This window comes from Chaetomium strumarium, assembly GCF_033439665.1.
Source record: "Chaetomium strumarium strain CBS 333.67 chromosome Unknown B0T15scaffold_7, whole genome shotgun sequence".
In the NCBI taxonomy this organism is placed as follows: Eukaryota; Fungi; Ascomycota; class Sordariomycetes; order Sordariales; family Chaetomiaceae; genus Chaetomium; species Chaetomium strumarium.
Window position 1 is genome coordinate 1447292 of NW_026944435.1, and position 25677 is coordinate 1472968.

A 25677-nucleotide genomic window follows, 5' to 3' on the forward strand; every position below is an offset into this window, starting at 1 on the left:
TTCGTTAGGCCATCCTGGTGCCGGCCATTCCCCGACGATGCAAAACGCTTCTCATAGGTCTCCTCCCCCTCTGGACTTGCTCCGGTATCAGGCCGCTGACTGTTTCCGGTGGTGATGGTCAATGTCTCGATATCGAGATTTCGGATCGATATGGATCCAATGTCGCATACTGTACGGAACAGTTGTTGCTTCGGCTGTTGCTGCGAGTAGGGGTATTGCCGGGTAGCATCGGGAAGATGGTAAGTGGCCTGACGAACGACGTATTTGCCACCACCCGGCGGCTGCCTGCCAATAGACTATTCGCTTCCCCCACCCCCACCAAAACCGCCACGGCCTAGAAGGTGCTCCAGTTCCAGTCCCGCGGGACGCTGTGCGCCGCATCCGGCACGTGCGGCGGCACCTGCAGGCCGTTCAGACCGTTGACCGGCGAAGTCGAGACGGGGCTGGATGAAGAAGCAGCGCCATGGATGAGTTGTCCGTGGCCATCCGAGTGCAAGTCTCCTGGCGTCGACGCCCGCCGCCTGTGGCTGTTGTTGGTCATGGCTAGGCTGCGCCACTCCCTGAATTGGGCATAGCAGTGGCCGCACGCGCGGCTGGGCACCCCGCGCGGGTTGAAGTTGGCGTCCTGGTCAAGGGGGATCTCGAAGGCGCTGTGCTGGTCGCAGAAGATGTTGCCGCATTTGCGGCAGTGGTGGCGGCGCGTGAAGTAGCTGAAGTGGCGCTTGCAGGTCGCGTGGTCGCAGATGGTGGACTCCTGGTCGGGCTGTAGCGGGGAGAAAAGAGATATGAGGTTAGTACCTGGTTATGATTGGGATTGGGCGCCCGGGACGTCATGCCTGGGACGAGGGAATCAACACGCACCTTCCAGTGCTCCCGCGTTGGCATGCCCGTGGGCTTGGGAAACTGCTCGAGGTCCCAGTCGTTGCTGGAACCTTTGGTGCTGTCGCCTGTTGATCGCCTGCTTAGCCGTCCGAACGCGCTCAAGCCTCCCAGGCTCATAAAGCTGCTGTTCGGACGCAGGCCCTCCTCGGTCGCCCCATCCTCCTCCTCATTTTCCAAGTTCGGACGAGCCGGTGGTTCTTTGGAGGGAAACTCGGTGGGCCGCAACACAGCCGGGACATACAAAGGCCGGTTGCGGTTTTTGGATGCCGTCGGCGAGATGCTTCCGGCTCCCGGAGTGCCAAGCGGGGAGACCGGCGTGTTGTATGGTGTGAACGCGGGGTGGGTGGTGGTGATGGGAGAGGGCTGAAAGGAAGGCAGTTGTTGAGGGCGGTACTGCTGTCGTTGCGACTGTGCGGTCGCGTAGTAAGGGGTGTGCTGGTGCTGGCCCGGAAGCCGTGGCGTCATGAAATCGGTCGCCATGAGGGGTCTCGGTTGTCGGTATATATCTGATTATTGCGTATGTCGTGCAGGTGACGGCGACTGAACAATGCGGCACAGCGCCTGGCGACCAAAACGGAGGGACAGTGGGGGTCAAGGGTAACCCGCGCCCAGACAGAATCGGTCTCCTTCTTCAAGGGTCCGGTTGGAGGAAGAAAAGGGGCTGCTGAAGACTGCTTCGATTACGTAGAATAAAAGTAGTCGGTGGCGGGAGACTCGGAAGAGCCAGTAACCCAAATCGAGAAAAGGGCAGGGTGAAAGTCGCAACAGCGCAGCAACTACTTAAAGTACCTTGTATGTAGTAGGCACTTAAGGGACAAACAACAAGGTCTGAGAGGTGCCTTGAGCGTCGGAGTTGGCGGAACACTCCCACGTCCAACTCGGTCGGTTCGTGAAGTTCAGGGTCAAGCGCAAAGGGCTAGTCGGGTAACAAGGAGCAAGAGAAGGCTGACAATGAGCACGGCGACTGGAGGTGAAGGCGAGACAGAGAAGGGTGTTATCTTTTCTTATTACAGGTGGGTCAAAGCACACCGAGTGTGACATGGGCAATCCCTCCCGGATCCGACGCTGGGAGACACCCAGATCTCTCGGGCTGGGCAAAGTAGCGGTGGAACCGAAGGCAAGAAACTTGGGAGCTAAACTTGATGAGGGCCCATCCGCTCGTGCGACCTTCCCTGCTCATGGACATGAAAGGCAACTGCTCTCATGCGCTCAGCTAGGAGTCGTGGGCGCTCGTGGGTAACCAACCGACTTCAGCCCTGCGCATATAACGTTGTACACGTTGCAAGTGCGCACTTCTAATCACTTACAGACCTTTTCGAATGGTTGCGATTTGATGTCCCAGCCTCGCGATGTCAAATCGCGCGTTAGCCGTATGGGGAGCGGAAGATGCCCCGGCGATGACAATTGAGTATCCCGCTAGTGGCTTGCTCCGTGTTCGGAAAAGACGGAGCACACTGTGCCGTCGCAACGCTAAAAAAAATGCCCAGACACGTTCCGCACACGCATGGGCCGGAGACCCCTGTCGTTGATTAATCGAGGCCTTGCGCCTGGATGTTCTTCGCCCCAAAGAATACAATGTTAATTAACTAAGTAGTAGTCCTGCAACTTCCGAGTTCAATACTCAAGGAAATACTAGTAGTTAGAGCTTATAAACTCAGTGAGCACATCCGAAGCCGTAGACATGACAGTGCCGGTTGGCTACGAGGACTTGACGTTAGGAAGTTCCTAGAAGCGTCTTCACTCCTGTACATATGCCTTGCGAAGGAGCAGTTGCAGATAGGCACCGTAAGTACCGCATGCCAGGTATGCAGTTACTGGGGGTCTTGGTGTACCTGGCCCAAGCTCCGGCAAGCGTCGGCGGCGGGGAAGGGTTTGGCCGAGGTAGGCTGCGCCACCAGGGCACTGCACTGGACCTCTAGTCGGGTCTGGTCTGGACAACCGACCGACAGACTTGCGAGGCAGCCATCGAAACGACACGCGTCTCGGCGGTGAACCTTCAAGTTGCGACAACGGCAAGCAATTCTACGCAGCCTCTCAATTTTGACAACCCGCTCTTTTCAGTGATCGACCCTTGACCGTGATACGAGGCACTCATCGAGCCGGCGTCTAACTTCCCCCTCAAGACGCCCCACATCCCCGAACACCCCCAAGCCCATCGCCGACCCGACGACTGTTGCGCCGGGTCCATTACTGCGCCGTGCCCCACTAACCGGCTGCTTGCTGTGCCGTCATCCGCCGAGTGTTCCGCGAATACCCACTGAAGACAAAGAGTTGTCGCCGCGATGAAGCTCTACTACGTCGGCGTACGTTCCATACGCCCTGTGCGAGAAGAAGCGGCCGGCTAATGGGGGTGTTAGGTCCTCGACAACACCAAGCAGCCTGCGGTGCAGCTATGTGCGGCCCACGAGCTCAGCGATTTCTCTAGGTTCACAAGAAATGAATATGGGAACTTCATGACCATGATCAGCAAGACCGTGGCCGAGCGCACGGGGCCTGGCCAGAGGCAGAGTGTCGAGGAGCAGGGTGCGTTGCAAGGAGGCTGAGCTTGGGAACGCCGGCTCGCTAACTTCCGGCTAGACTATGTCGTTCACTGCTATTCCAGGTCCGAAGGTGTCGCGGGTGTGGTAATCACCAAGGACTACCCCAACCTTGCGGCGCACAGCGTTCTCTCCAAGCTCATGGACCAGTTCCTTTCCGAGGTCCCACTCGACAAGATCCGCGCCGCGCAGAAGGATGGCGACGTCTCGTTCCCCGCCCTGCAAGAGTACTTAAACAACTATCAAGACGCGAACCAGGCGAGCAGTATTGCCAAGATACAACAAGAACTAGACGAAACCAAGATTATCCTCCACAAGGCCATCGACAGCGTACGTTACCCCTCCTCGACCCTCTAGCGGCTGCAAAGTGAGCTAAGAACGTACTGACTACGGATAGGTCCTACAACGCGGCGAGAAGCTAGACGACCTTGTCGCCAAGAGTTCTGACTTGAGCGCCCAAAGCAAGATGTTCTACAAGTCTGCGAAGAAGCAGAACTCCTGCTGCGTTGTCATGTAGGGGATTGGGGGGGACGACAAGCAGATATATTCCGCCAACCTCTTCCGAGGGAAAGGAACCACCTCATTACGGAGCTACGTGCAGCTCGGGCCCGGACATGTCCCCCCCCCTACTTGTCCACGCTTAGCCGCTCTCATACACCATAGAAGGTTGGAGGTGGGAGGTTAGCGGGGAGGGCTCGACCCAGTTGCCCAGGCCTGATCGATCGACGCTTGGATCCGCTCCTGGATTGGCGCTGAGGTTGTTTGTGCTGCTCACTGCATTTGGTCCAACGGCAGCGGAGCGTTTCACATCGGCATAACTGTCTCTATACGGTATGGTCAGGAAGCTGTTGAGTGCGTAATAGAAGGGAGCCCAGAAGTTACGCTCGGTGAGCAAATTGATGTCATGATGATAGCGCTATGAATATGCCAGTCACCAATCAGCTGCGTGAACAAGTGTAGATACCTGCAGAACATGGTTCGACCAACTTAACGTAGCCAATGGTAGATATCAGGTTCATCGTCAATCTGCTAAGATATTGTATAGGTTAGCATCGCGAGATCGCACACCGTGCGGATTTATGCCACGGATACCAGTATATGCATCTATCCAGTGTCGTCACGACCCTCCCAATCAGGTTAGGTGCCTTCGTTTAGTTACACTGCATCCCACCCTTTGGTGACATGCCGCGCGAGGCGCGAGTCTCTCAAGCCTTCCCATTCCACTTCACCGACCACTGCTTTGTCTGAATCATGATGATGCCGATCAGGCTGGGACAAGCAGCACTGATTGGTTTCTAGCGCATGTTTGTAGTTTTGTGGCAAGTCTCTTATCTCCGTTTGAATACCGTATACAGTAAGTCTGATCGATCAATTGCCTCGGCTTCTCTGCTCCTCCAGTAATACAGTCGCTTTGTTTCCCATACTTGCCGCGTTGACCAGAGGTGTAATAAATGCCAATACCCAAGGTTCTTTCAGCACAGCACCGGAGCAGAGGAGCGTCGTGGTTTGCCGAAATCCCTTGAAGCGTGGAGATCTCCAAAGACCCCTTGTCCCGCCAAGAGTTCACATGCATGTGCTTGGCTCCACCGGCCAATGACTTCTTTGGGTATGGCCGTATGGGTATCTAAATAGCTTAGCAATGATTGGTTTGTTTGAAGAGAAGGTTATCGCTGGACTGTGATTGGCTTTGCTGAGGGCCAATGGGTTCTTCGTCGCGGCGAGGCGATTTTCGGGGCGAGAGGCTGCGGTCGCGTGGCAATTTGGAGGGGAAATCCCGCGTGGTTGGATGTGGCTGAAGGCCTTCAGTAGGGACCTAGATCACCACTTGCGACACGCTGGTATTTGCATGACCTGTGTTAAAGCAAGCAGGGAGAAGAAAAAACTCTCAAGTTAGTGTATTAACGTTACATAAACTCGCAAAAGTGAAGCTGCGCTAACACTTCTCTCTGCAACAGCGCTTGTAATCGGCGTTGCCTCCGACTGAAGGACCACTGTTCTTGTTACGTCATGGTAACGTCAAATGAGCCAGTAGCGTTGAAGAAAACCCCCTAAGCCCGGGGCGATGGTGCGGGAGGTTGCTTTCAGCGACTCTCAGAGAGCATGCGACCCGACTTCCGATGTCGACCGTTGGCGGCGGCGGCGATGCAACTTTGGAGACGGGGCAAGGGGCAAAGCCGCGAAGGAAGATGGCGGGGCGAAGGAAGCGAAGTCGCAAGAAGGCATTGGAAACCCCCAGTCAGGGGTCGTCGACGACAGCTTTCGTCGGATCGCCTGTTTCCGCTACTGTGCCAGTCAAGTCTTGCGGGGAACAACGGCAGGTCCAGAGTAAAGCCCATCCACCACCAAGTCAACAATGTCCTTCATCCGCCTGTAACCACTGAGAGTCCAGATACACGTCGACTGCGACTTTGTACGGAATACCGTTGTTTGTTACTCAGATAAGCAGCCGTCCTCTACCCGTTGAATCGAACCGTCAACCCTAATAAACATCATCCCTCTCCCCTTCAACCCACCGCCCACTCTTGCCCCCTTCTTTGAGAACCACTCTCAACCTTTCAATAACCATGCCCTTGTCCACCGCCTTGCACATATCATAGACAGTCAACGCCGTGGCACCCGCCGCGGTAAGCGCCTCCATCTCGACGCCCGTCTTTCCATCGCACGAAACCGTCGCCGTAATCTCGATCTCACTCCTGCCCTTTCCCTCTTCTTGGTCTTGGCTCGGGTAAAGCTCGACCTCGGCGTGCGTCAGCGCGATGGGGTGACACAGCGGGATGAGATCGGGCGTGCGCTTCGCCGCCATGATGCCCGCGATGCGCGCCACGCCGAGCACGTCGCCCTTCTTGATCTGGTTGTCGCGGATGAGGGCGAGGGCGGTCGGTGAGGAGAAGCGGACGGTGCATTTGGCCTGGGCGATGCGTTTGGTGGGGGACTTGTCCGAGATGGAGACCATGTGTGCCGCGCCCGTTGCGGTGACGTGGGTCAGTCTGGGTTTATCCGGTCTGGTGCTAATGCTGTCTTCGTCGTCATCGCGGGAAGGGCGTCGGGGACTGGTTGAGAAGAGGCGGCCGTGGTGGTGGTTTGTGCTAGTAAGGCTAGGAGGGAGAGACTCAAGGGGAAGAAGGAATGGGAGTCTACGAGGTGCGGAAACGGTAGGTAGTAAACCGACTGGTTGCCATCGCATGTGAGCCCGGGTGGGATGTGTGCATGTCGTCGATGGATCTACATGTCTCCTACTTAGCTATGTCCATATGTCTCACTCAAACCCCCAGGTATTCAACCAATGCGACGTGCCCGGTCAACCCATGCAATGCGCCAAACTCCTCTCCAATGCAAGAAAGGTATATGAGAAAGACAGAGAAAGGCTGTCACCCACCAATCAATATCATCGGCCGGTTCTTCATGTGCTCCAGCTCGCCGATGCCTGCGTGCTTCTCCTTCTTTCGTTTGACAGCCATGCCGATGACGTTGAGAAGCTCCTCAGAATTTGGCACAACTAGAGGTTGAGGATCGGAAGGTGAAAGACTTCCTATCCTTTCCATCGCCGCCTGCCGTAGGGATTCTAAGGCCGCCTCGTCGATGGGCTCCCCGTTGTTCACCGTTCTTAGGATGTCCCGCAGGGATACTTCTGCATTGCCAAACAAGCACACCTTCAGATTCCCATCCCCAGTAATCCGAAGCCTGTTGCAAGTGCCGCAGAAGTTGTGGGTCATGCTCGTGATGAACCCAATCTTCCCAACAAAGCCGGGCACCTGGAAGGTCTTGCTCGTGTCGTTCTTGTGGTCCGCAACCCGCTGCAGGTCTGTATATCTCGAGCGGATCAAGTCCAGCATCTCTTGATAACCGAACATCTTGCCCTTGCTCCATTTGTTGCCATCAAATGGCATGTACTCGATGAAGCGCACTTCAACATCCTTCTCCCGTGTCAGCTCCACAAAAGGGAGGATTTCGCGGTCGTTCAGCCCGCGCATGACGACACAGTTTATTTTGAACTTGATGCCCGCTCCCGCCCGGTTCAGTTCAAAGACGCGGTCGATAGTCTTCTGAACGGCGCCAAACCCTGCCCGCCGCGTCATCAGCTGAAACTGCCACGGGTCCAGCGTGTCGAGCGAGAGGTTGACGCCCGTCAGGCCGGCCTCGACCATGGGTTCCAGCTTGCGATGGAGTGAGAGCCCGTTGGTGGTCAAACACAGTTCCCGGAGCCCATGGGCGCGCAACGCCCCAATCTGCTGCATAAGGGGTACAATATCCCGTCTGACCGTAGGCTCGCCGCCAGTGAGCCGGATCTTCTTCACGCCCTGCGACACAAAGAGCGACGAGAGCATGACAATCTCGGGTGTCGTCAGAAGCTCTTTCGGGGGCGAGAGGGGTACGCCCTCCTCGGGCATGCAGTACAGGCATCGCAGGTTGCAGCGCTCTGTAACCGAGATGCGCAGATAGTCATGTTGGCGGTGGAAGTTGTCCGTCAGGAAGTCCGAGAAGGGCTTGGCATCCCGGATGCGGTCCCTACGGGAGGGTAATGCCGAGCGCACAGGGAGCGGGGCCGGGCCATCGTTTTCTGGATTTCGAACCGGAATCCCGCGGTCGGCTGGCGGTAGCACAGGCTCGATTGCCTGAGCTTCAATCACCGCGGCTGCCGCACCAGATGTGACACGTCTCAGTTGGGACGAGACAGGCTGCAGCGTTCCTGGCCGGGGCCAGCGGGCGACGCAGCGCACTGCCGCTGACATTGCTTGATGCTTCAGCCGGTTCCGGTTTGACGTGTGTCGTGGAAATTGCGCAACGGTTGGACACGGCGGCGCATGTCGTGGAATTTACGTATGCAGTCCACAGCAGTCAGTGATATCAGTGATATCACCCCTCACTAGGTAGTGTCGCAACTTGAAAGTTGGAATACGATAGCTAGCTCCCGACCACGGAGATCGGCAATCCAGGGCACTAGCAAGGGGTGAGTCAGCGACTTAGGTATTACAGTACATAGCGATAAAGGCGTCCGCCGATTGACGAGCCGCCCGGAGGCGGAGTGGGTCACGCCTCGAACAGGTCTCGAAGCCGGACCAAGCTCAACGGTTGAGCCTGACCAATGGGAAACCTTACGTAGAAGTGGTGGCCTGCACTGACCCTATCTGGCAGTCACGATCATCCGCGCAGAACGTCTGGAGCGGAAGGCACCGGGCGAGAGTCAGCACTCGCAGAATCAGCAAACCGGTGTATTCCATTGTCGTCAATTTTGAAGTCGTACTGATTTTCACGTTTCCGGTTTCTCCTGCCCGGGCCAGCCCCGGCAAAACCCACGATGCAGCTTTCAAAACCATTAAAATGTGAGATACCTTAGGACGAAACAGCTGGCTACCTACAGGCCGCAGGTGGAAATTCCTGGACCTCCCAGCTAACAAGTCAACAGCTTCGGCCCATTCCCTTCCGAGTCCAGATGGCAAACATATTGCGACCATCTTCTCTTCCGTTGTCAATGTCCGAGCCGTGTGTGGACTCCAAGTGGTCAACGTGATTGAGTTAGGCCAGGACTTCGCAGGCCCAGTTCTTAGCCTCCAATGGTCACCTTCTTCCCGACTTCTGCTCATCGCTGATGCCGAGCGGGTGCGAGTGGTGTCGGCGCTGGACGACAGCTTCAGCGCGACCATCCGGAACCATGCCGCTGCCGGGACGAAACCAGCATACGTTGGCTTCGGTGCAGCAGACACCGAAGTCTGTGTCATCTCGTCACTTGGTATCAAGCTCTCCCTGTTCGATCTTGCATCATCCAAGGCGGTTGAGATTAGCGACCCCAAGCTATTTTCTGCCTCGTCTGCGTCCAGATGCTTCTCTTTCCGACCTGAGACACGTCATCTTGCGCTGCTGACGAGGGTAGCGGGTAAGGACATGGTGAGCATACACAGCTATCCAACAAGAGAACTGCAGAGGTCGTGGGCGCCAGACACAATCGATGCGCAGGGACTAGCCTGGAGCCCAGATGGGAGGTGGCTTGTGGTATGGGATTCGGCTGCCCAGGGCCACAAAGTGGTCTTTTACACGTCTGATGGCCATATCTTCAAGACCTGGTCCGGTCCAGCCAACCCCCCGCCGGAGGATAGGGACTTTGCGCTCGGGCCGGGCGTCAAGTCGATTCAGTTCTCTGCAGATGCCCGGCATCTTGCCATTGGTGATTTCAGCAGGTCTGTCTGCGTCCTCAGCATGGCGTCCGTCACTCAGACAATGCGGCTACGCCACCCGAAGACTCTTGTCCCTCGGGAGACGCTCCAGGTGGGTGGTGGATGCACAATGCCGGTTCTTGCATGTATCTCAACTCACCTCGCCGTATAGGTCTGGCAGGAGCAAATCGGAGTCTCGCAAGCAGGACCGATCATCCACACGTTCTTGCGGACCACGCAGCTGATCTCCCCAACGCCTGCCCCACGGGACCACTCAGAGCCAGGCGCATCTGGCTGCGCCGCCATTCTGTTCGACACGTCCTCGGCGCTCGTCGCCACGAGGATCGACGACTTCCCGAGCACGGTCTGGATATGGGATGTGCAGGCTGCAGAGCTCCGGGCCGTGCTTCTCTTCCACGGAAACGTAGCCACCCTTTCGTGGCACCCCCATATCGCAGAAACCCTGCTTGTCAGATGCGAAGGCGAACAGTACAATGGCTTGGCATTCGCTTGGGATCCCCTTTCAGAAGGACCAAGAACTATCGACTTTGGCCAACGCATTCCTGGGGCCAGGGCCGGTGGCAAGCCGCGGACCCTGTGGCTTGGACTGGACGCCCGGAGCCCTCCCTCTATATTCTTCTCGGACGCACAGAACTACGTCCTTGCATGCCTTGGCGAGACGGACCAGGCACCGGCTCCATGGGGTGACCTGGAGATCTCGGGGCCGGTATTTTCAGCCCACCGCGAAGAGTCTCCTCTTGAATTAGTCCCGGCATCTGGGACTAGGCCTGAAGTGCCAGAGCTTGACGAGGACGATTACAGCGAGTTAGAGGATACCTTTGTGCACAAACGGTAACCCGTGCTGCACGGCATCTAGTCGCCTCCGCAAAGCTTCCTAGGCTGTTCCCCTTCAAAACGGATTGCATCTTCAATATGTGTCCGGTGCGGAAAATTCGAGTGAGGCGTCATCAAAAGGGCTCTCGACTACATCATCCCAACCGCCGTTGGCTTCAGTTGTGGTGCAATCTCACGTACTCTGTATGCAAGACCTGTTTCATTCGGGGGACCTCGACCACCAAAGAAGCCGCCTTTGGCATTTCGCTGGAAGGCGGGACGGAGCGAGAAACCCCGCAGATGGCTCGATAGGATGATCTTGTTGCTTATTTTTGTTGCTTTTTCCCTCCCAGGGAGAGTGGGGTGAGGATAGAGCCAACAAGATCGCTGACCGCAGGATTCTTGATCTTGTAGATCCAAGGATTCGATTGGTCGCCTCCAAGCAAAACGATTCCCAGGAACCTGGGGAAAGGACTTGAGCGTCCCCAACAATAAAGTTACAGCCATGTTTGCCCTCTTGAGGTCGTCGACCGAGAGTTCCGGACGCTTCCATCGGCCGTTCGGACTGAACTGCTCTGCGAGGGCGCATTGGACCAGCGAAAACCGCGAGCATCTCTCAATGCTCCCTCGTTTTGCCCGGATGTTACTCAGCTAACCGTGGCAAACATCATCACGGGCTATGTCGAGACACGCAGACGGCCGGGAACCGACAGGACCCCTTCCTGGCGGTGAGTGCTTACAGTTCCGGGCATCTTGGTGTCTGCCTCGAGAACGGGCGTGGAACCGCGCGGCTGCTCACAAAACGCAGTTGAAGTGGCCAACGGCATGAGTGGCGTCGAGCTCAGGGAGGTGTCACACCAGCCTGACTTCTTCCCGTCGATGCAGCGGCTCGTGCAAGCCTCCGCGGGGCTAACGATGGCCTGCCCCTTGTCTGTGGCCCGTCGAGTCTATCACACACCCGAAGTCATCACCAACCGCATGTTTGATGACTCGCATCGCTCCTGTCAAAGTCTCAGGATATATTGTTGGCACTTCGCACCCGGTCCTTGCTGTTGGGTCTGCGCCTGAGTCGGTCCGGTTGATTGGTGACCGGGGGCAGGGGTTGACGCCACTCTGAGCTTGCCGCGCCCAACAAAGTTCTGTCGAACAACATAGCGGATGCTTTCTTAACTGTTTGGGTCGCTGTCTCCCTAGGCAAGTCTGGATATACCGGCATGCCGTGCCGCTGAGGCGCCTGGATCGTGGCATAATCGGATCCGGGATGGCCCGCGTTGCGTCGCTCGAATGTCCGCCACGCCCGACGGACTGACCCAGATCTGGCCGGATCTGGTTCTGTCATCTTGGGACTCGAAGGCTGGGCAATATCAGATGTGACAGATTCCTCGCTCCCGGACAACCCCAGATACTCTGCTGGCCCCCGCTCTATACCCCCGAGTTTGCGCGGTCCTCGCCGTCCTGGAAGAGGAAGCTCCCTGATGTGGAAGGTTGGATTTTTTTTTTGGACTCTTCAACCCAAGCAGGCGTCAAGATTTCCCCGGATCTCCCGAGTCATCTCATTGAACAGCATGTGATGCTTGCCTAGCCCAACGTTTTCCATTCTTCACCGGTGTACAGGACAGCTCCGTGCCCAGCACGCAGATAGATATTGTGGCCGCCACTCTCGCCTTGCAGCCGTTATTCGCAGATTCCCATGTTTGCCTCCTCGGGAAGATAACACTCTAGCTCTGCCTCTTCCGGCACTAAACAACTGCTTCTGTTGTCGGTCGCTTCAGGTCCTTTCGTGGATGGCGAGTCGCTCCTCTCCGTATACCAGACTTCGCGAAAGTCGGCCAAGTCTTAAGCGTGTCATACAGCACGAAGCAGTTCCGGTACACGCTGCAATTCAGTAGTGGTGTGCCTCAAGTGGGCTACCGCTGCGTCATAGCAGCACGACGCCCCCTTTTGTTTATATTTTGTCCTGATCAAAGTCCTTCCGCGGTCAGCTAACGGCAACATGCATCGTTACCGCGCTCGCAAGAAAAGCCTGGTGACTGTGACAGTGAGGCCGGGCAGCGAAACGGGTATATATTACATCTTGGTTGCCAACGTACGCCATACACCCCGTATCTTTATCTACTGAGATGTATTCCGCTGACTACCTGCTCCCAATGTGCATGCGTAGCTCGCCCATAGCACAACATGGAAAGACCTTAAAGCTTTCACTGCGCAAGCCTGCGAGGTTGACCATGCGGAGGTCTACCCGCCCACCTCCGGCTTCGTTCGGGTAAAAGGGCGGTCCAATTTCGAGAGGGCCTTCAGTAAGTCCATTATGATGTCCTCAAACCTATGTTTGTCCAGAAGCTGTACGGGTTAGTCTAACAGCGACTGCCTAAGAGCACCTCGATGGCAACACGTTGGATTACCGTGCTCTCCAGGCCGATGCCAGGAACTCGACCCAGAGCACCGTGGTCAAGCTTTCCCCGACAGACTACCATGCACTCAGGATCCTTCGAGGCGATAGCAGCAAGATCTTTGTCAAACCTGGGACTCCAACCGCCGACTGCAACGTGCCAAACCAACCGTTTCCTCAGGGGCCAGCGGCAACAATGAGAAGCCCCTCCTTGGCCCATCAGGCAATCGGTAGCCCTGGATTCAACATGGCTCCGCTAACCAGCATGCCGTTGGGCTATCCTGCGGTGCCTCCCTCCTATGTGCCTCCCGAAGGGCTGCACGCCGGAGCAGCTACCGCGCTTTCAATGCCTCCGGGCCCTATGACATACCAGGTGGTGGCTCCAGTTCCGGGTCCGGCGCCGGCCCACGGCTTCTCCCAGCAGGTAGTGGCCGGTCATCCCTTCCTGATCCCACAGCCGATGGGATATCTGACAGGGTCTGCCGCCCCGCAACCTCTGACCGTCCAGTATCCGTACTTGCCCTCACCGAAATACTACCCGGAAGAAGGGCACGACATTAGAGGACACGGCTACGCAGGCTATGTCCAACCAGCGGATTACACTTACTCCGCCGGATATGGCGAAACCCTGCCCACCGGCTCAGTCCTAGAAATGTCTGGGTACGCAACCGACAGGCCGCCGTCCAACGTCGCCGTCGTCGTCGTCGAGCAGCGGAAAATCGTGATCCTCAATCTCGAACGCGAAACCCTGTCCGAGGCGGTGGTTGTGCACCTCATCGCGAGACACACGGCAGGTCTCGGCACCGTGCCCGGAGAAATCGAGGGGGTCGAGGTGCCCGTCAACAAGGATGGCCGCGCTCGGGGCATCGCATTTGTCACGTTCATTTCGGCCGAGCTCGCCAGCGTAGCCATCGCGGCTCTGGATGGCCGAGAGGTGCCCGGCGGCCGGGGGAAGAAGCTGGAGGCGCGTCTGGCTGAGGGGGTACCGCCAAGAGGAGGAGGGGGGGGGCCCTCCATATCGTCAGGAGGAGGAGAAGGGCAAGGGCAAGGACAAGGGGGAGACAATACCAGTCAGCGACGTGGCGGCAAGGCGGTCGGAGGCAGCAATGGCACCACCGGCGAGAATAAAAAGGATTCCTCTGGCAAGCCGTCGTCGCGCTCGTCGCATCCGCAGTCCTCCAAGGCCCAAACGCGTGGGGCCGTGTCGTCGTCCAACATGACGGGTGCAGTCCCACCGCGTGGGCCGGCGGCTTGGTTGGCAGGTGGAGGTGCGAATAATGGGACTGTCAAGAAATGCAAGGAGGAGCGGCCGGTGATTGTGAACGGGAGCGGGGGCCGGTGGATGGAGAGACTGGCGGCGCCGGTGGTGGTGAACGGAAGTGCTGGCAGAAGGGGATACGGAGGCTATCGAAGCTGTCGGCCTTGAGGCAAGTCCGGTGTTCTTCGTATCTTATCCTAGGCTTTGCGGCGCGGCAAAATGTGGGATGGCGTTGGGAGATGGAGTCATGGTGGGGGGGGGGGGGACGCTCTCGGGTGTATTGTATTGTACAATGCAGAAGGGCGATCACGAATCTTTGTTCCATCAACCTATCGAGGGTGCTAAAGCGGCTTCAGTCTGTGATTTGGGACATGTTCAGACTGAAGGTGCAAGGCAGCTTTGACGGCTTCTGGTAGCCCGTGGACGACCGCCCCAGTTCATCCAGCGCAAGTCCGTCATTCTGTTTCTCTCCTTTTTTGGTTTCCTTCCTGTCTTTTCCCACGCGACGCATCTCAGCATGGGAGCGGTCAAACATGCCCCGCAGAGATGGAAGCCACCTTAGCATGAGCCTCGACTCGGCGGTCCACGCTGAATCTTGCCGCTCCTGATCGACGAATGCGATCTGATTCCAAGTACTCCCGAATGGAGTGATGCGCGATGCACACATAAGTCTTGGGGAAAAGGGGCTGTTCGTCCCAGATTTCGCGAGCTTTGTGGTACTCCGTGACGAGTCCTGGGCAGAAACGCCATATGTCAGTCTTGTCTAGCAGTCTTCTGTCGTCGCCGAGTTCCACCGCGAGCGCATCGATTAGTAACTTCTTCTACCGTCAGGGGGGCGTGTGGGCCATGCAGAGAAGGTCCAAGATCCACTTTGCTACGTCTGCCGACTCGTCGTCAATGCTCAACAACATGCGTTCGTACGTGGCGTCCAGTGTCCGGGGTGGCGAAGCAAGCCGCTCGTCGAGTTTGAATCCGGCTTCACCCCAAGGGCGGCGGCGTTCTAGTGCAGAAAACTGGTATTCGACCCAGAGGAATCTAGACACGTCAGGTCAGGGAAGGCGGTTTTCTGTTTTCTTGTCGTTGCTCAGATGAGGCAAGGAGAGACTTACACACCGTCTGCGCCGTCAATGAGCGCTCTCTCGATCTGGTCGAAATGCTTTTCCCATTTTCGGAGTCGGCGATTGCTCCTGAGGTAAATACCTGTGAACAAAGGACGCAATGTCTGCACCCACCAAGTCCTTCGCTAACGGGAGTTATAGGACTGAATAAATCGTACCAGAATTAATTCAGACGCTCTGATATAATGCTCGGGCTTGTAATAACACACGGAATCGAAAGATAAACAAAAAACACATCGCTCCAGATCTCGTATCATACATCCTTCCCACCTCCTAGGTAAGGTAGGTAATGCATTCATACCTTACGTTCCCCGCCATTCTTTATTTATTTCCCCCCCTTTCCAACCTCCCCCTTCTCCCTCCCCGCCCTTGGTTCCAACTCGGCAACATCATCCACCTTGATCCCCTCCCTGCCCAGTCGTGCCACTAGGCGGGTATTCTGGCCCTGCAGCTCGCCGACCCGCTCGCGCAGCATCTCGACCTCCTTGCGCGCCACGTCCCGCTCCGCCCGGACCCGGACCAGCTCCATGGCCAGGTTGGCCCGCTCCTCGCGCTCGGCCTGCTTGCGCCGCCGCTGCTCGGCCTTGCGCTCCTCGGCCGCCCGCTTCTGGGCCAGCCGCTCCAGCTCGCGCCGGAACTTCTCTTCTTGTCTGGCGATTTCGCGCTCGTGCTTCTCGCGCAGCTTGGCCAGGGCCTGGTCCTCTTCGGCCTCTTTCTCTTTCGCGGCGGCATCGGTGCTGTCGGCAGCAGTCTCGGTGTTGGTGTTGGTGTTGGTGTTGGTGTTCGTGTTCGTGGTGGTCTTGTTGCTGCTGTGTTTGGCCCGTCTTCGCTCGAGCTTCTCCTCGGCTTTGCGCATGCGGCTTTGGAGCTTGCGCAGCTCCTTTTCGTGCCGGGACTGTGCCTGCGAGAAGCCGGCCGACGGCGTCGGCTCGCGCGACAGGGCCTGCGAGGTGGTGGCTTCGGAGACGGTCGAGGCGGCGTCGGTCTCGATGTTGCTGGTGTCCTGGGCGTTGTTGCTGGGAAGGGGGTCGTCGGGTGGGGAGGCATTGTTGCCCTCTTCCGCCGAGGCAAAGCTGGCTTCGGAAGTGGTATCGCTCTCGTCGTCGCTCAAGTCCGAGTCCGTCGCTTGGGATGACGGGGCGAAGGCGGCTACCCTGTTCGCGACCGCCGAGGTTGCCGCGCCGAGAGCCCCGGTAAGCATGCCGTAGATGCCCCCGGCACTAGCGGGCAGCGATTCCTCGTGGTGATGGTCGGTCCTGCCATTGGGGAGTTGGTCCTGCACCGAGGCAGTGACAGGGGCTTGCCCTGGCTGATTCTCCTCGGTTGGCGACTCCCCGGTGGGTTTTGTTTCCACGGCATCCTCTTGGGGTCTGCGTGGTTTCGTAACATCTTCCAGCGTCTGCGAGGAAAGCCACTTGAGGAATTTGCCCGCGTCGTTGATTATACCCCCTGGCGTGCCCTTCTCAACCATGAACTTGGGCACGCTCCCGCCGGGGTCGCTGCGCGTGACCATCAGCCACTCGATCGCCATTTCCGTGTCAGCCCCATCAGCATCCTTATTCGGCCGAGTCCTATGCTCCCCTTCCGACTCGAACCCGGTCCCCTTGGCGCCATCTTTGATCTCGTCCCTGCTCAGTTCGATCGATGACCTCGCCCTCCGGATGGGCTTCTCCACTGGGACCTCCCGGATCAGCTCAACGGACTCGTACGTACCGCGTATGAAACCCGATCGTGGCGGACAATCCGGGTGATCACACGGTCTCGAGACAATCATGAACTGCCTTGGGGTGGGACGATCCTTCCCTTCACCACCTTTACGACCCCATTTCTCCTCCCTGGGCATCATAAGCAACGTCACAAAGTCGCGCGGCGTCGTCGGTCCCGGGAAGCGCGCCGAGACATGATACACTAGGTAGTCGCTTTGTGAGCCCATCAGAATCAAAAGTCAAAATCCACACACACAAAGAAAAACCAGCCAACTTACAATCCAGCTTCCCCGCTTCCCCTTCCCACCCCCAGACTCTCCTCTCGCCCCCAATACCGCGGATATTCCCCGTCCCGGGCTCCTTGCCCGGTTCTCGCTCGACCCGGGCAAGCGTCTCCTGCATCTCACGCCTCAGCGCCGCCTCCCACAGCTCGAACGTCCCCGCGGAGCGGTGCAGGCTCCGCCGGGCAAACCACGCGTACTTGCCGTCCTTGGCCGAGAGCTTGTACATGGAGATGTTGTGCGGATTGTTGCTGCCGCCCTGGGGGATCTTGAGGTCTTTCCACTCCTTCTGGAGCTTCTTTACGGCCTCTGTGTCCTTCTCGTCTCTGGCCGCCTTGGCTGCTGCTGTGCCGCTGGTGTGCGACTGGGAGGTGGGAGAGACGGCCGCAGAATCGGTGTGCGAGCGTGCCCGGCCGCTGCCTCCTTTCCCGGCGCCGGCTGCGGGAACCGGTGAGCCTGGTGGGCTTGGAGTAGGGAGCGACTTGATGAGAAGCTCGGCGCTGGCTAGCGTCGAGGAGACGAGTTCGTCGAGCGAGGACGGGTCGCCGGAGGAGAGATCCTTTTCCCAGGAGAGGGCGCCAAGCGCGGCGAATGGGGAGTGGTGGGACATTTTGAGCTGCCCCTTCCTTCGCTTCAGGTTTCTTTCCTTCCTTTGATCGTCGTGATAGTGCTGTTCAAGTTGTTGAATGTGTGGCGATGTCGCATACGGCAGCAGCTGTCTTCAGAGTCCCGAGTATGCAGATTACTTCGCGATTCGAGATAGAGAGGTCTCAACCGTCGGCTTATTACGGCGCAGCGGGGACCCGAGTCGGTTGGTATGATGGTTGACGGTGGGAACACTCCAGGGTACTCGAACAATACGCGGAAAGGTGTGTCTGGGACTGGTGTAAGTATCTCGAGCCTCAAGCATAGAGTAACTTGGCGACTGTTGCTTACAGTTTGGCCCTGGTTGTAGCTTGCACAGGAGCTGCAGGATGCAAGTGCCAGCTAGGTAGTTCGCTTTCTGTTTTCGCTTTCTGAGAACTCAATTTCCTATCGTTCAGCACATAAGCAAAACTCAAATCTATTCGGCCTGCATTGTGCTGGGCCGCTGGTATACCTAAGGCACAAGTGCCTTACTTTTATCATACTGGTGTCTCGCCCGAAACTCCTGACAGAGTCCCTGTTTGTTTAGCTGACGTCATCTCTAAGGTACTGAAGGTAGCCAAACGTTAGCGCCGACCCCTGAGCCGTGGAACGTCACCGCGGCGGAGCTGCCCGCTGCAGGCCTGGATTCTTGCCGCGGCATTCAGGGAAAAGGGGCATTCACTCACTGTCACTTTAGCGCCGCACTTCCGCGTATAGGGAATTGAATACGCGAAGTCAAGAATGCAACGCATCGATCATCCATACACTACGGAGTCTTAGTAGCTTCTATACTTCTAAGCTGCCACAAGCAGCGCAGCGTACAAGCACATGCTTCCATATCACGCACTCCCATACAATCCAACCAAGCAGTCCATTCATAAACCCCGTTTTTGTCCCAACCCAATGCCGCTTGTTCAGCTCCAAACCCTTGCCGCCGTAATAGCATCGCTCAACCAACACCCTGTAGCCACCAATTAGAAGCTCTCCAAGCAAAAAGCAAACCCGAGCAACTCGTATTTTGCCACCATGGAGGGACTTGATGACTCGTCCTTGTTGCAATAGTACGGAGGTATTGAATCTCGAATGTTGAAGGTAGCCGCCCCCTCCACGACGTCTTCGTCCTCGTCATCCTCTGCCTTGTCCGCCGGGTATCTGGAACAGGGTCGGATTTTGATGCACTATCACCTCCTTGCTTCATCCTCACTCACAAGGGTGACATGCCTCTTCTACCCGTCAAAATCAGCACTTCCAAGCGCCCAATAACACCCCTAGCCCCAAGCAACGTTCGGGGACAGTTACTGCATGGTCTTCAAGAAACCATCCAGATCAAAACTCTCTTCATACTGCGTGTTGTCCCACAACTCACCCAGCCCTTCGAGCCAGGCGGCTTTCTTGCCGGGCTGCCGGACGTCGCCTGTCTCGATGTCCACCATTTCCTCTTCTCGGCCCTCGATGCTCTCCTTACCCTTCTCCGTAATGAGGTTCGGTCCCGAGTCGCCAAGGTTGAAGAGGTCGAGGATCTGGTCCGTGTCCATGGTGGCCAGTCCTGCGTTCTGCTGATTGACGACTGTGCTGGCGACGTCGATCTTGAACCGCTGCAGGCTGAGAATCTTCTCTTCCAGTGTGCCGCGGGTGATCAGTCGGTACACATTGACTACCTTCTTTTGCCCGATACGGTGGGCCCGGTCCATGGCCTGGAGGTCTTTCTGCGGATTCCAGTCGTGCTCCACAAAAATGACCGTATCGGCTCCCGTGAGGTTCAGCCCAAGACCGCCCACGCTGGTCGTGAGGAGAAGGACGTCGTACGAGGGATCGCTGTTGAACTTGTTCACGATATCCTGGCGCCGGTTTGCCTCGACGGAACCATCGAGGCGAAGATACGACACGGACGGAAGCATGCTCTTCAGCACCGTGTTCTGCACCATGTCGAGCATCTCCTTCATCTGACAGAAAATCAGAGCGCGATGCGGCTTGATGGGCGTGTACAGTGGGTCGGACGACTCTTGGCCCTCGACACCAATGCCGCAGTCGACGAGGAGATCGCGGAGCGCCGTCAGTTTAGGCGCATGCGCCGGGTCCTCCAGGCTAGTGTTCTGCTTGGCCAGGAATTTCTGTGTGTCCTCATATGCCCTGTGGCCAGGCTTCATGACGAGTGCCGGCGAGTTGCAGAGCTTGCGCATGTACTGCAGCGCCTGGAAGATGTGTTGCTTGGCATCTTTATCGTCTCTTCCGGCTTGCTCCGAGATCTTCTTGCCTTCTCTCTTTGTGAAATCCTCGAAGAGCTTCCGCTGCAGGTCGCTGAGGTCGCAGTAGTAGTTCTGAAGGATCTTGGGCGGCAGGTCGTTGAGCACCTCTTCCTTGAGCCGACGCAGGAGGAACGGCAAAACTTGTTTGTGCAGTGCCTCGATGGCTAGCGCGCCGGCTTCTTGCTCCTTTGACGAAGCTTTGCTGTACCGGCTGTTCGCGATCGGCTTTGCAAATCGGTCGAGGAAGACCTTTTCCGCACCGAGAAAGCCAGGCATCAGGAAGTCGAAGAGAGACCAGAGCTCGAGCACGTTATTCTGGATCGGTGTGCCTGTCAGGATGAGTCGGTGATTGCTAACCAGTCGCTTGACCGCCATTGAGATCTTGGCTTTCGGATTTTTGATCAAGTGGCCTTCATCGAGCACGACGTAATTCCAGTTATATTTCTCGATCATATCGATGTCATTCCGGCAGACGTCGTATGAAGTGATCACAATGTCGGTCTTGCCAAGCATATCCTTGATAGCTCGGCGCTCAGCTGGAGGACCGACGTATGCCGTCACGCTCAGGAAAGGGGCGTATGTCTTGATCTCCTGTTGCCAATGCCCAGAGAGAGTGGGCGGGCAGACGATGAGGGATGGAAGCTGTCGGACATCCGGCGCACCGGTCTTTGCATATTCTTCAGCCCGCTGGTGGTGGTCGCTTGCTACGATGCAAATGGTCTGCAGTGTCTTGCCTAGACCCATGTCGTCGCAAAGGATTCCGTGCAGATGATACTTGTTGAGGAAGTGGAGCCAATTGACACCCTCTTGCTGGTAAGAGCGAAGCTCGGCCTTGATGGCAACCGGAATCTGGAAGGGTTCAACCTTTTTGGGATCCAAGAGCTGCGCGATGAACGTGCGCTCTCGGTCCCGGCCCCTCAACAGCTCCTCCGAGAGACCTGGGGGATCGGGGATACCAGCCTCGAGCGGAACCAGCTTGACCAGGGTGGCAAAAGACGTTGTAGCGATCAACCTGATTTCATTGTCCGAATCGCTCATCCGACCCAGCACTGGTACGATGAGGAAGATGACGTAGGGGAGTATGGCGTCGCCCATCACAGCGATGAGGTGATAGATGGCCTCGATGGCGCCCTGGCGGACGCTGAGATCCAGAGGATTGTTGATGGACGGCAGAACCTTCTCTACTAAGGCCGTCATGCCATCCACCGTGATCACGCTGCATATCGTCGCTATGCATTTGGCTGCCATGTAGCGGAACACAGACAAGTCGGACCGCAGAGCCTTGATTACGAGGGGGACCTGCCGCATGACGAAGGAATGGAGCGCCGGATGAAGCGTCGGCGTCATGGTCCGGATCAGAGACATAGCGTCGACAATCTCCTGGCCGAACGTGTTCTCCGGATCCCTCGCCTCCGCGGGGAGGTCACCAGAGAAGGCCTTCACCAGAGGCTCCTCCATGAACGTTTGCAGGCTCGGAACCCGAGTGAGGAGATCAGCACCAAAGGTCTGTGAGAGTATCTCAAGTGCTTCTTTAGCGCCGCGGCGGGTGATGCGCGCCGCTCTAGCCTCTCGTGCAAACTTGGCTGCATCGGGGTGGTCGACCCTGTCCTCCTCCTTCTGCATTGACAGGATGACGTTCGTCTTCATAGCGTGGTTGGGAAATTCGGGCGTTTCCGCGACTTCGACGCACGAGAATTTGACCAAGTTGGCGACAACCTTGTCGGCAGGGTTCCGGCGGCCGGTCTCGGTCAATAACTGGACAAGGCGCGCAATCGTCGCCGCAGAGCGGCCCTGAAGCTCGTGATTCTCTTCGGTCTTAATACTATCCATAATCGCCTTGATGAGAGGACTGGGTTTCTTGGGAAGGAACTTCATGGCAACCAAAGCGCAAGCAGACGCAGCCCGTATGCGAGCATCACGGGCCTCTTTGGCCGCCTTGGCTTCCTCAATCGCTGCAATTGTTGCGTCGCGGGCCTCGTTGAGCTCTTTAACGGCAATCAGACGTTGACCGGGCGCCATATACTTCTTGAGCTTCTCAAAGTCTTCGCCCACGACCTTCTCCGCATTCGCGACAGAAAACGCTCCGGGGCCCGCTTCCGGCTCGCCTTGTACCACGACGGCCAGGGTGGGAAGCCTGCTGTTAGAGACTTTGCCGTGGTCACGGAAGAGGTTGATGAGCTGCTGCGACTGCGAGCGTACCCGGTGAACATAGCTGACCAAGTCCCGGTAATGTGATGGCCGATCGTGGTCGATGATATTCTGCAGAGGCTCGATGAACTGTGCGGCCAGGTCTGGCGTGGCGCAGTTCTTCGCATACTCATCAATGACCATAGCGGCGGCAAGTTGGGTTGACGCGAACGGAGATGAAAGACCCTGGAGGATGCCGCTATCATACGAGACCAACTTGGAGGGCGGAACTAAGGACATGATGAGGCCCATAGCCCTGGCTGCTGCGACACGCGAGCGGATCAAGACATCCATGCCCACAAGGTCAACATCGCCTTGGATCATGTGCCCATCAACATCATGACTCCGCGCGGGAGCGGGAACATCGTCCACCTTTGTCGACTTCCGCCGGCGCTTTGTGGCTCTCTCGCCCTCGGGAGGTGACGACCGCCTACCGGCTGTAGAAGCGATACCCGGAAGGGAGTATGTTCCGCCGGATGGCTTCTGGAAGAGGCTTGCGTTCATGGGGATGGGGTGCCGCGGGACACCAACGGGGTGGAGTGCCAACTGCATCAGTGGCTCCACGTGGGCCTCGAACTCATCGGCAAGTACAGCTGGGTTGTCAGAGAGTGAAAGCACAAGAGCATGCCACAGCTCCATGGACATGTTGAGCGTGTCCTGGTCTCGCTCGACCAGTATGTTTTGGAAGACGAGGCGGAGGATCCGCCCGTTGAGCCAACCTTGAGAGGCCTCGCCCCCGAGCTTCGCGAAGGTCATCAAAGCTTTCAGCACGGCAAGCCGCACGGAGGTGATGGTATGCCGGAGGAAAGGATAGAGTCTGGGAACGAGGAGAGTGAAAGACTTCTCCTCGTCTTCGGAAGCTGAGACTTTCATGGCTTCCAAGACTTCAGGGAAGCTGCACAGGGTAGCGAGCAAATCCATGATCTTGCCAGTCGAGGCACTCAGATCATCGCCAAGGTTGGACAGGCTCTCCCAGACGATGCCGATGAGGTCGTTGAGAGCTCCTCGGCGCATCGTGACGAATTCCTTGGCCATGGGAATCAAGGTAGCCGCGCTGACTGAGCGGACATCATCATCCATGTCACCCAAGCCCTTCATGACCGAACGGATGACTCCGTCGATCATGTCGCCGTCCTGAAGTAGGAGGTCCTTACGCACGGCGACGACGTACCTCAGACCCACCATGCCTCCGTGACAGACGGCCCAAACATTCTGCTCCAGTTGCAGGCCCTCCTGCATCACCATCCGATAGAGCATGCGGTAAATGGCGTAGACAGAGGTCGCCGGAATATGCCGAAGGACTGAGCCAAGGGTCTGGCCAACCGTCTCCCTAATCGGGGCAACGGATGTGTCGGAGCTGTAGTCAGTGAACTTGTCCAGCATGAGGACGCAGCAGAGCCGGCACGCCAGGTCATCAAGCCAGTGGCGATTGAGATCATTGTTCTGCTTGCGCGGCCTGTCCTTGCGCCTTCCGGCGCCTGCGCCATGAACTCGCACGATCTCCCTCAGGCCCATGGCCGCGCCATGGCGTGTCTCCCACTGCGAGTCAAATAAATCGACTTTGAGAAATTCGCAGAGCCGCTCGAATGGCCATTCGGTGCCCTCCATGCTCTCATCAGCCTCGAGCTCAGACTTGATCGGTAGCATGGGTCCCTTGAATTCGGACACAACCTTGGTTTCTTCGTCCACGTCGGCAGGGCGGTCGAGACTGAAGTAATCGGACATCTTCCCATTCTTCTTGGAGTCGGCATCCGGCATCGGCGTATCGTCAGCAAACCCGTCGGAGCCTGCTGTTGTCGTTCTGCGAAACGTCAGATCACCAAACCCGCTCTTGCCTTGAGCGGCTTTCTGCGCCTCCCGCTTCCTTTTTCTCTTCAGGACGTTCAGCTGTCGTGTGCTCAGTTTACTTTCGTCCTGGTTTAGCCCCTGGTTGTCATTGGTGCTATCCTGCCGTCCAAGCCCGATTGAACCCGCAGCCTCGTGGGGCGTTTCAGGGCTGATGATTTGCTCGGCAAGTACGGGCACCTCGTCGTCCTCGAAGACCCGACCAAGCAGACCCAGCCTGCCATTCAGCGTCTTTTTCTGATGGCACAGCCGTTTCTGGGGATCGAGGGCAGCGAGCGCGTAGTCCACGGTACCGCCGCGAAGCAGAGGCCGCCCATATTTGAGAACATTGGCGATGTCTAGGGTCTCGAGGCTGAAGTACTCCTCTTGATCGAAGACGGAGTTTTCTTGCTCCTCCTTCTTAACGGAGCTAATGTCACCCGCTGGTTCTGCTGCGGAAATTGCTCCTCCTTCAACTGGATTGGGGTCGTAAAGCGGCGCATTCTCGACAATCTTCCCTATCGCCTTGGCAGCGGTGCTTCTGGTCTCCCAGTCCTTATGCCGAAGATAGGGGACAACCCTGGATAGGAGGTTGAATAGCTCCTCGGGGTGTTGTTTCTGCCAGTCGGCGAGCTGGTTGACAGCAGTGTCCCGTATCAGTCGGGTGCTGCCCGTTTCAAGGATGCTGCAACAGAGCTGTTAGTATCAACGACAACGGCAGCAGAGGGCGCCATCAATCCGAGGCCAGCCCTATCTGCTTCATGTTGCAGGAGACCACTTACGTAACGAGCCGATCAAGCCTAGGATTGGTTTGTTAGCAAGGCTTGAATCTCACTTATAAAATCGGGATCTCCACTCACCGAGACGCCATTCTTGTTTCATGTCAACGAATCCCTTGATAAATGCTCAGGTAATGACCACCATGGCACTGCATCTTCGTCAGCATTGTCTTGCATCTTGGTTTGACCGGCCCCACTGGTAATCTCTTGGACAAAACAACGAAGCTTCTGAATACAGAAGGCTCAAGGAGGATTGATGGTACGAATAATTGGCCACCCTAGCCAGAAGGGGGTAGAGTTGTTTTTGGCCCGGTGGGAAAAGCAAGGGATTGGCTGAACGCACCGTGAAGACGCGGTAAGGAAAGATTCTGGTTTGCCAAAACGGGATGGTGGGAGCGGAATGTAATGAAATAGCAAGGGGAAATGCGCCGGGTGACAGCTGCCGAACAGCTGGCAAATGACTCTTTAACATACCTGGCCGAAAGCAGTTCTTGAGGAGAAAATGGCTTGAAGCTGGTAGACCGAGCGAGCGTTGAGAGAAGTTTAAATACTCCTACATCACATCATATTAGTCTTACAGAAAAATGACTCTATTGCAACATAGAGAGTTGTAAATCTGTGAAGGCATCTTGCGTTGGCATGAAGCGCATACCGTGAGATAGGTACTTGGAGCTGGCGAGGCCCACTGTGTGAGGTGTGGCCGCAGGCAGCGGTGGGATTGGCTGTTTGCACGGTGTGACGGTGCCAGCGGGGTCGCGAAATTTCTAAGGCGGAGCTGGAGGTAGGTTTGCAGGCGCAGGCAGCGGGAAGGAGATGCGGGTGGAGGGCAGGCGGCTGTCTATAAGGAAACATTGGTTTAA

At 57.0% G+C, this 25677-nt stretch overlaps 7 protein-coding genes across 7 annotated transcripts; 3 read left to right on the forward strand and 4 right to left on the reverse strand.

Annotated features, from left to right (window-relative positions):
* Positions 1 to 171: 171 nt before the first annotated feature.
* On the reverse strand, positions 172 to 1525 carry B0T15DRAFT_302358 (uncharacterized protein). The gene is made up of 2 exons (XM_062863828.1): positions 862 to 1525; positions 172 to 763 (listed from the first exon to the last, which is right to left on the reverse strand). The coding sequence occupies exons 1-2, from the start codon at positions 1360 to 1362 to the stop codon at positions 335 to 337; spliced, it is 930 nt and encodes a 309-aa protein (XP_062718132.1). The 5' UTR covers positions 1363 to 1525; the 3' UTR covers positions 172 to 334.
* A 1520-nt stretch (positions 1526 to 3045) lies between these two features.
* On the forward strand, positions 3046 to 4147 carry B0T15DRAFT_302376 (Longin-like domain-containing protein). Its single transcript, XM_062863829.1, has 4 exons — positions 3046 to 3185; positions 3240 to 3405; positions 3460 to 3749; positions 3817 to 4147. The coding sequence occupies exons 1-4, from the start codon at positions 3165 to 3167 to the stop codon at positions 3934 to 3936; spliced, it is 597 nt and encodes a 198-aa protein (XP_062718133.1). The 5' UTR covers positions 3046 to 3164; the 3' UTR covers positions 3937 to 4147.
* Positions 4148 to 5879: 1732 nt separating this feature from the next.
* B0T15DRAFT_302411 (uncharacterized protein) lies at positions 5880 to 8372 on the reverse strand. The gene is made up of 2 exons (XM_062863830.1): positions 6796 to 8372; positions 5880 to 6641 (listed from the first exon to the last, which is right to left on the reverse strand). The coding sequence occupies exons 1-2, from the start codon at positions 8147 to 8149 to the stop codon at positions 5899 to 5901; spliced, it is 2097 nt and encodes a 698-aa protein (XP_062718134.1). The 5' UTR covers positions 8150 to 8372; the 3' UTR covers positions 5880 to 5898.
* A 255-nt stretch (positions 8373 to 8627) lies between these two features.
* B0T15DRAFT_302450 (uncharacterized protein) lies at positions 8628 to 10523 on the forward strand. Its single transcript, XM_062863831.1, has 3 exons — positions 8628 to 8740; positions 8824 to 9680; positions 9741 to 10523. Exons 1-3 carry the CDS (start codon positions 8716 to 8718, stop codon positions 10422 to 10424), a joined length of 1566 nt encoding a protein of 521 aa, XP_062718135.1. The 5' UTR covers positions 8628 to 8715; the 3' UTR covers positions 10425 to 10523.
* A 1500-nt stretch (positions 10524 to 12023) lies between these two features.
* B0T15DRAFT_302453 (uncharacterized protein) lies at positions 12024 to 14309 on the forward strand. Its single transcript, XM_062863832.1, has 3 exons — positions 12024 to 12488; positions 12564 to 12699; positions 12776 to 14309. Exons 1-3 carry the CDS (start codon positions 12396 to 12398, stop codon positions 14215 to 14217), a joined length of 1671 nt encoding a protein of 556 aa, XP_062718136.1. The 5' UTR covers positions 12024 to 12395; the 3' UTR covers positions 14218 to 14309.
* Positions 14310 to 15492: 1183 nt separating this feature from the next.
* On the reverse strand, positions 15493 to 17764 carry B0T15DRAFT_514402 (uncharacterized protein; the record flags this gene model as incomplete). The annotated part of the gene is made up of 2 exons (XM_062868117.1): positions 15493 to 17075; positions 17152 to 17764. 2 exons carry the CDS (start codon positions 17762 to 17764, stop codon positions 15493 to 15495), a joined length of 2196 nt encoding a protein of 731 aa, XP_062718137.1.
* A 733-nt stretch (positions 17765 to 18497) lies between these two features.
* On the reverse strand, positions 18498 to 24909 carry B0T15DRAFT_562125 (uncharacterized protein; the record flags this gene model as incomplete). The annotated part of the gene is made up of 5 exons (XM_062870567.1): positions 18498 to 18933; positions 18990 to 19007; positions 19081 to 24723; positions 24821 to 24838; positions 24899 to 24909. The coding sequence occupies 5 exons, from the start codon at positions 24907 to 24909 to the stop codon at positions 18756 to 18758; spliced, it is 5868 nt and encodes a 1955-aa protein (XP_062718138.1). The 3' UTR covers positions 18498 to 18755.
* Positions 24910 to 25677: the final 768 nt, after the last annotated feature.